At 46.4% G+C, this 9,167-nt stretch overlaps 1 protein-coding gene across 1 annotated transcript; it reads right to left on the bottom strand.

Annotated features, from left to right (window-relative positions):
* Positions 1-6,702, bottom strand: LOC126650961 (elastase-1-like). Its single transcript, XM_050336404.1, has 9 exons — positions 6,645-6,702; positions 6,446-6,546; positions 6,180-6,287; positions 5,530-5,536; positions 4,855-4,975; positions 4,083-4,219; positions 3,812-3,957; positions 2,192-2,341; positions 1-135 (listed from the first exon to the last, which is right to left on the bottom strand). The coding sequence occupies exons 1-9, from the start codon at positions 6,700-6,702 to the stop codon at positions 1-3; spliced, it is 963 nt and encodes a 320-aa protein (XP_050192361.1).
* Positions 6,703-9,167: the final 2,465 nt, after the last annotated feature.

Below are 9,167 nucleotides of genomic sequence, written 5' to 3'. Positions count from 1 at the left end.
TTATCTGTGGGTCTGCAGGCAAACACGGGGGACAGAGTGCAAGGCTGAGACGTCGTTCCTCGCCCGCAAAACTTCTTTAGCAGTCGGTGGTAACCGTGCTGGATATTCCTTCGGTTGGCCAATGCCCTCTAGTGGCTTTTGGAGAGGAGAAATGTGCGTTCCACAAAAGAGAGGATTTCGCTAAAATACTGCTATGCCCTAGGTGTGTGCAGGGTTTGGGAGAGGTGGGGCACGGGTGGGTTAGAATGATAGAAGAGCTAAATCAAAACCCTTCACCCATAATCGTGCAACTCATACGCAGCAAAAAGGGGCAAAGGGAAGGTTGTGGGATTCCCTGTATTTTCCAAGAAGATGATTTGTCGTTCACAGAATCATAAAATGATTTAGGTTGAAAGAGACCTTAAAGGTCATCCAGTTCTAACACCCCTGCTGTGAGCAGGGCCACCTTCCACTAGGCCAAGCTCAAATCAAACCCAGCCTTGAACATGTCCAGGAATGGGGAAGGGGTGGTTTTCTAGTTCATGAAAAGACAAATCCTGCTTTATTGTGCACATACATCTCTCTCTCCTCCTCCTCCCCTCCCTTTACCAACCCTGCTGTGTGTCTAATAGGGAGATGCCTTTTGTTTGAAAATATTATGCACTACAGACAGGCTTGCCCAGCTGGCTGAAGCCCCTGCACACCTAACAGCACAAGGGATTGTTTAACACTGAATTTATTGCTTCCTCTCTAGAAAAGCACCCTCCAGAAATACCCTTTTCCGGACTCTTAGTCTTATAAAACGAATTGAAAAAGTAATCGTCCTGTACAGAGTGGATTTAAGAATAAGTTAGATGGATTGTGCTTTCTGTGGGTTGAGTTTGCCACAACACTTGAGGCAGATGGCCTCTGTGTGAGCAGCGCTGTATTGAGGCTGTTTGTTTAGGAATATGGAGAGAACCCAGTTCTGCAAGCAAAAACTGCTTGGCTGCTCTGAGAATAGAACAGGATAGGAATATCTATCCTTGTGCCCAGCAGTGCCACACATTGCTCTGCTCCCACTGGCCTGGAAGCACCCAGCTGACCACCTTTGCTGATGGTGGGGTTATCCCTAAGGAAAAACCCATCCTGGTCATTTTCAGGGTGGGTTTGGTGTTGAAACCACATCCCTGAGGAGCTGTGCTGGCTGCCACGGCCCAGACCCAAGTTAAGGACACCATCACTGGAGTATTCACTGGAGTCTCCTGCCCTGCTGGCCTGGTCTGAGCTGTGCCTAAGGCTGAGAAAACACAGCAATGGATCACTGGTTGCAGTCAGTGAGACTTTATTACCCCATTAGCCACACCTTGCTGTTAATAGCCCAGAGAGTGCAGAAGGGATGAGAGGAGGGTTAATAAGCAGAGATACTTTATTCTAATCTCTTATATTCATGCACCAGTCAATCCGTCTCTAGAACCCCCCGTTATTCTCCATAGTCTGGAAAAGAAAAAAGAGATTAATTCAGCAGAGAGCCAGAATAAGGCATATCTCCATCCCAGGTAATACTCTGAAGAAGGGTTTGCTCTCAGCTGGCCCAGGAGATTGCTCTAAAAATCTGTTCCCATGCAAAATGGTTTATGGACCACAGTAACCTTCCCCTTCCTCACACTGATTTAAAATACCTCTCCCCACCTTTCTTTCCAGCAGGAATCATAGTTTGCAGCTGCATTTCCACAAAACCATCCCCTGTGCCTGGGATACGGCTGCTCCTTGTGCCCATCATTATTTCTGGGAGCAAAGAGCTCGTTGTTCACTCCCAAACGTAAAGCTGAGGGTGGACAGTGCAGCACTGCAGGACTTGCACTTGCAGAGATACTTTATGTTTGCTGCATTTCCCATTCAACAGAATCCTTCCATGGTTTCCTGCAGCAAGGTTTTGTCTGGGTGAATGGTGATGAGAATTTTTTGGACACAGACCCCAGTTCCTGCCTGGCTTGAATTTTGTCCATGGTCCTCAGCAGAGCATTTGCAGCTCCAAGGCAGCAGCTCCTTCCTTGCTGTTGTTTGACTACACCAAAAGTAACATCAAATGTCCTGATTTTAGACCTCTCCAGATTTCCCAGCTTGACCCCTAATGGTCTAATAAATGAAAGGCTCCAAGGCTGCTCCCCTGGCAACCCCTTGCTTTCATGGGAGATGCACCAGGTTACCTCACAGGCATTAAGCAACTTACACTGTAGATCCAGTCCACATAGGCTGACACTCGAGTGAAGACTGTTGGTTTCTGGTAGGTGTTACAGTAGGGCACTAACCCAAAACTGACGATCCCATGGACTTCCCAGTGATCATCTTTGTAGCAGTTGAGAGGGCCCCCAGAATCCCCCTGGATCGGAGGAAGGAAAGGAGCATATTAAGGCAAATTATCCTGAGCAGTTGGAAGACTGGATGGGATTAAGGAGCATGGAAATAAACGTGAAAACAAACATGAAAATATAAATTTGTGCTGCTTTCTTTTCCAAGGGCTGACTGGTCCCCAGCAGTGAGAGAGCAGAGACTGCCCAGCACCTCCCAACATGCTGCAGAAGTCAGCCCCTCTATGTATCATTTCAGTCCTCATGCACATACACACACCTACATATACACACATACCCCCAGGATGGGCTGAAACCCTAATTTACCACCACTGCAAATTTAGTGACTGTAAGCAAATGGTCCAGGGCACAGTCCATAAAACCCAGTCCTTTCCTGCAAGGTCCACCTGCCCAGCATCTCTGTTAAAAAATCAGTGCACTCTCCAGTTATCAGGGACCAGGGAGAAGGGAAATGCTGTTCCCCTTGTTTTTCGGAAACAGGTATATTCAAAGAGTCCCAGGAAGTTAAAGTGGTGAAAAAGAAAGGAACTCAAAATATATAAGAAGATAAAGGCTTTTGCTTGGCTGAGGACCTGGTTTTTAACAGGGTTCTGCCATAATTAAACCTCACCAAAAAAAAATACACTAAATATCTACAGACTTATAATTACCTTATACCTATAACTGACTATGCATAACTGTTTAACCTGTTTTATTTCTATATGTGTCTCTATTATATTCATATATTTACATAATCAAACATATTATGTATTTGTCCACAATTTTTTAAGGGCTCTGCATGGTGGCTCTTACCAGAAGCCACCTCTGCAGCAAAGAGAATACAGGCAGAGGTAACAGGCATTCCCTGCCTTCATGTGCCAAACCTCCTTGCCTTGATGCTGGGGCCACCTGGAACTCCCAGGATAATGAGAACCTCACAGCATCTTCCTTTCCCACCCAACCTGAGCCAGATAGTGCAGTTGGACATGGCCAAAACTTGCAGCAAATTCAGCTCTCCATGCAGAGTGGAAGGGGAGGGAAGGATGGACAAGCAGAGGGAAGCACTGCCTGGCCTGCACAGAGCACTGCACAGAGGTGCGATGTGACAGCAGTGTTGGAGGAGTGGACTGACTTCCCCACAGCTTCACCCTTTGGGTGAGGGCAAAGACAACTGCCAAAGTTTTAACCTAGTCCCCAGGATCTGGTCAATGGGACATGCTGCTGGAAGACAGGGCAAACATCCCTTCCAAAATCAGAGGAGAGAGGCACACCCTGAGGATTTGGAGGTTTTCCCTCTGCTGTGGAGAGGTGGAGGAATGTGGAGCAGGTCTGATTTGGAAGATATTCAGCAGAAATCATCCAAGGGGCCAGGATTTGCAGGAGAGCTATTGCAGGTGGAGAAATGGCAAAAACAGGTCCCGAGTGAAGGAACAGCAAGGTCAGAGAGGTAGGAAAAAAACCAGAGAGGAGCTTAAAAATGCTTTGATAATAACAGCTCTTACACTGCATCCAGCCTTCACTCCGTCTCCACCTGCACAGAGCATGGTGTCCTTTGCCTGGGATCCCCACCAGTCATCCTGGGAGCAGATCTCGTGGTCAACCACCGGCAGCATCACCTCCTGCAGCCTGTCTGTGCTGCCACCCCCAGCTAGCAGGGAAAGGGGGAGATGATGGTCCAGGAGCTCCAGGCATTGAGGAAGGAGGCTTTACCTGCACAGTGCTCCCTCTGGAATCAGGGGGGACCCTCAGCACTCCTGCTTCCCCCTTACTTACCACTAACCAACCCCCAGCCGGCGACGTAGCAGGGGTAGTTATTGGGCAGAATTTCTCCTCTACGTGGAAGCACTCCCAGCTCGACGAACCCGTTGGCAATGGCAGGAGACTCGAGGTGCAGCAGGGCAATGTCGTAGCTGAAACAGGATAGAGGGGAAAGATTCCTTGCTGAAAACCCGAATCAGTCGTAAACCAGGCATCCTGGCATGATGCACCTTGCAGATATGATTAATTATTCCTTGTAGATATCACAGGCAACAGGAAAATAGGAGCAGTTAAGGGAGAAGAGGCCGTGGTACAGACTGATAAAGGGCTAATATCCCTCGAAAGCCTCCTACTGCTTTGGAGCTCTCCAACCTCTGAGTGAATTTTGGTCCATCCTGGGAGGACAGGCATGGTCTCTGAGGGGTGACTTAAGACAGTCCTTCAGCGTTTCCTTGTTGGCTTCCCCTCATGAGGTGCACACAGTGCTGTGACTGCTGGCAAGCCCCTGAACCTGCTGTGCATCCAAGATCCATCCATTTTTTTCCAAGATGGGGAAAAGAGGCCCATCTTTTCCCCATTTTGGGCAAAACAGGACTGAGGTCATCCACACAGACACCATGGAACACCTCCAAGAGAGGAAGCCACTTGGGAAATCTCCCTTGCACAATCTTTCAGTGCTTCCCAGAAATCCATCCTCATTGGGAATTGGATTGAATGCGCACATAAATGCTAGTGGGACAGGATGTTAAATACCATTCAAACATTTGACATTACTCAAAACAATCACCCATTGGCAATGTCATTGGGATTCCAGCCATCATGAATGAAGATTGCATCCACATCCAAGTAGTACTCGGTGCCATCCACCTCCAGGAGGTTGTGCTCACCCAGAGCCACACGGTAGGATGCTCCTGGGGGCCTGAAAACCAATCACAGAATAATTAACGTGAAAACTACTGCCCACCAAGTGCTTTGCAGTGTAAATCCTTCCACCAGTGCAATAATTTCCAAAGCACCTTCCATCAAAGGATTTTCAGTGGACTGTAGCTAAATTTGCTGTGAGCAAGTCTGCAGAAGGGCAACAAAGCTGGTGAAGGGTCTGGAGCACAAGTCTGATGAGGAGCAGCTGAGGGAGCTGGGAGTGTTTAGCCTGGAAAAAAAGGAGGCTTAGAGGGGACATTACTGCTCTCTACAGCTACCTGAAAGGAGGTTTTAGCAAGATGAAAGTTGGTCTTTCTTCCAGGTAACTAGTGACAGAACGAGAGGAAACGGCCTCAAGCTGCACCAGGGGAGGATTAGGTTGGATACTGGGAAAAGTTTCTCCACCGAATGGGTTTTCAGGCATTGGAACAGGCTGTTCAGGGAAGTGGTGGACTCATAACCTCTAGAGGGATTTAAAGGATACTTAGATGTGGCACTTCAGGACCTGGTTTAGTGCTGGGCTTGGCCGTGTTGGTTTAACAACTGGTCTCAATGATTTTAGATGATTTTTCCAACCTAAATTATGACTCTATGATTCTAAATGGAATCAGGAAAATGCTGCCTGCAGTTTGCTGGCAAAGCAAGCGAAGGTGCAGCATCAGCTGACACAGTGCTGAGCTTGGCCTTGAACGAGAAGGTTCATTCTGCCTCTCTGCATCTTTCTGAAACCGAGTGTGAAGGAGCAGCTTGTTACACTTCATTGGTGTTACAGCTTGTTGGTGTCCTGCTGTACTGCTGAGGTGGTGCATGTCAGACATGCTGAAGAGCGTGTTGTACAGCACAGCTCAGATACCAGTAAATGTGCCTTTTGTTCCATCTTTCCACCTCTGTGCAGGTTTCTCGGGATGAAAACCCATTGGAAGTGCTCACAGCCATGCAAATGCACCTCTTCTTATGCAAATCAGCAATCAGCTTGATTTCCACTCCCAGTAAGTCAGCAATTACGATATAAAATCAAGGCTAAGGCAAACAGAGTTTTCCAGTTCCCTTGATTAAGTGAGCAGCGAGATGTCCAGCTGTGCTAGGCACGGAACCACTGGGGAGCTCAGAGGATGAGAAGGGTCTGGCTCCCTTCTGCAGCAAGAATGAGGAGCAGAACAGGAGTTTTAACACTTTACATCCTACTCACACGCTGAGGCAATGGGCTGCAGTCATGACCCACTTGCTGCTGATAAGGGTTCCACCACAAATGTGAGCATAGTACCCCGGGTCGTTGGGGTAGGCAATCTGAAGTGATACCTGGAGGAAACATCAACATGTTTTACACCTAAGACATGCCCCTGCAGAAACAGTGTGTGTGGCTTTGGACAGCAGAAGCTATCCTTTTCTCGTTGTTGTGTTTGGGTTTATTTTCAAATATAAGGCTTTTTCTGAAGTATAAGACACACCAGTATTACCTGCCACTTCCAGCTGTTTGGTTGGGCTTCATGGCCTCCAATTACTCGCTCTGTCAGCACATCCTGAAGAGTATCCCTCAGGGGCCTTCCAGAGATTGCCCCTAACACACACAAAAATGGAGAACAGCTTTTGCTGTGGACTCCTAAAGAGCATCAGTCATCCCAGTCAGCCAGGTCTGAAAGATGGAGTGACTGAGACCTGCACGTGGTGACACTGTGATCACTCTCCATTCTGGAGGCTTCTTTAAAGCCTCCATGGTTGACAACTGCCAGAAATAGGCCTTAAGATACAGAGCTCTCATATAAATTGACTCATTCCCCATACTCCAACCCCACCCTGCTGCACCAACATAAATCCTTTTTCTTTTAGGGTGTAGGTTTCCCATCCTTCCGAAAACTTCCAAATCTTTCTCATGGAGAAAATGCTCCTGCAAAAGAAGAAAACCCTGCCACATCAGGGTTTGCCCTAGCACAATAACTGCAGAGAAAAAAAAATTTATATGCTCTAATGTGCATCACTTAGAGGTTGAGAGGTTCACCCTTCCCAGATCAAATAAATTGCATCTTACCCAGGCAACTCAGAAGAACCAGAAATGGAAGCATCTTTAAAAAAGTGGTCGTAATTTTTCCCAAGAAAATGTCTTTTTATACTAAAATATCTGGTAAGAAGCTGTGTCAAAATTTGGGATCAATACAACTTATCGATACTCGTGACAGACTACACTGACCAAAAATGTTCTCTGTGTGGAAAAAACCCAAACTGCTCAAGGTAGAGCCCAAGGTTACACAAACAGGTCCACCCTGCATGGTTCCCACGGGACCATGAAGAAGGAAAAAAAAAAAAAAGAAAAAAAAAAAATTTTGAGTGCTCTCAGACCGCTTCAAAAATAGGAAAAAGTGAGGGGGGTTCAACCTAGGCTGGACATGTTAAATACCCTCCCTTTGGGTATTTATGCACTTTGATGAGATCCTTCCCTTCTCCAGGCTGATCAGTTCTACATCTCTTGGTATTTCCTTGTGGGAGCAGTGTTTCAGTTCCCTCCTCATCTGTGTGACACCCTGCTGGAAAAGGTAGCATGGGTCACCCACCCAGGTATGGTGGTGGAATCTACTCCCCATGGAAAAGACACTGTAGTATCAGGACCTTTCCCCTATCATTCCTCTTTAAAAAATCCTCTTTATTTTACTGGAAGCCATAAAAAGATCAGTGCGATGTTTCAGCACTGAGACTTTTTTTAATAGTCATGGAACACATTTTCCCCTTTACATCATAGATCATTGTTAGCTTCCCATTAGTTTTGGCTAAGGAGGTCAGAAAGTGGCCTCCTACCTAAGGAGTCTCTTCCCTCACTTTCACTGCATTCATCATCCCTGGATGTTAGTCTGGGCCAACTCACTCATTTTTTTAATCACCAATTTATTTTTTTAAAGGCTTTATGAGTTCCATACATAAGATGTTGTTTAAGCATGCAGTTGTTTATACTCCTTTTGGACACTGTGGCATTTGGCTTGAGCAATTGCTTGTCCATGATCTGTCCTCTGCAGCCACGAACACGGTATCGTGCTCATTGTGCAGCTTTGATGTGGGGCTGGGTTCTAATGCTCAAAGGAGAAATAAATTCCACTAAGGATGAAGAATTACAGCTGTTTTCAGAATTCCTCCACTCCAGGCATTGTTTCAGTGTAGGGCTCTTAAGGGATTGTCTGAGTTTCCCCTCTGTGTTCTACATATGTGCTTGTGGAAGTGGTTGACCTACAGGACATATGTGAATGGAGAGAGGGGAGTGCAAGCATTGGGACTGAGAAGCTGTTTCATATACAAGCGCTTGCCATGGTGAAAAAATTTGAATTTTTTGAGTTAGGACTTCAACTGTAGCAGGAGGAAATGGAAAAATACTGCGATTTGTGTTAATGGCAATGAGAAGGCTGATTAATAGAAGGCATCCTTGCCCATGGCAGGGGGTTTGGAACTAGATCATCTTTGAGTTCCCTTTCAAACCAAACCATTCTGTGATTCTATGATTAGCTTTGGTATCTCAGCATTACCATGGACCTCCAGCTGTGAAGGTCTAAAGGTGACACTCAAAACACAACATCTCAGCTACTGCTAAAGTTCAGCAGCCCATAACCCTCCAGGGGCTATCAAATTATTTTCAGAACATGAGGATCCCTGGAATCAGAGCCCAGAACTCTTCCTCTTTGAAGGAGAATCTCGAGGCAGAGCCATCTCAGGGTTTCTCACACGTGTAGGCAAAAAGGAATTTCAGAGCTCCAAGTCTTTACCAGCAAACAAGATGAGGCATCTTAGAGAATCAGAGAACCTCCTGAGCTGGAAGGGGCCCACAAGGATCATCACATCCAACTCCACCACCACAAAGCCAACTCAAGTGGCCCTGTTTGTGTCCAAATGGCAAAACTTTTTTATCTCTAACCCAGAGAGGTCTCATCCATGGAACGTGGGGTCTCTTCCATACTGGTTTCCCAAATCACGTGTAAAAGTTGCTACAAGAACTGTGGGCTGGTGCAAACCAGTGTTATGCCAGAGTGTGCTAACAGCTATCTGTACAAAAAAAGAGAGACAATGTCTAAGTTGGTGGTTCAGCACTGTTTAGTTAAATGGTGCTTTGACATTGTTTATTTAATTAGTGATCTAGCACTGTTTAATTAGTGTATAGCCTTTATGTCCTTGTTCTCAGAGGATCTGAATTAAATATTGGGATGA

The sequence above is a fragment of the Myiozetetes cayanensis genome, unplaced genomic scaffold (genome assembly GCF_022539395.1).
Source record: "Myiozetetes cayanensis isolate MyiCay16 unplaced genomic scaffold, myiCay2020 scf1, whole genome shotgun sequence".
Taxonomy (NCBI): domain Eukaryota; kingdom Metazoa; phylum Chordata; class Aves; order Passeriformes; family Tyrannidae; genus Myiozetetes; species Myiozetetes cayanensis.
The sequence above is the reverse complement of the archived record's forward strand: the minus strand, read 5'-3'. Positions and strand labels throughout refer to the sequence as shown.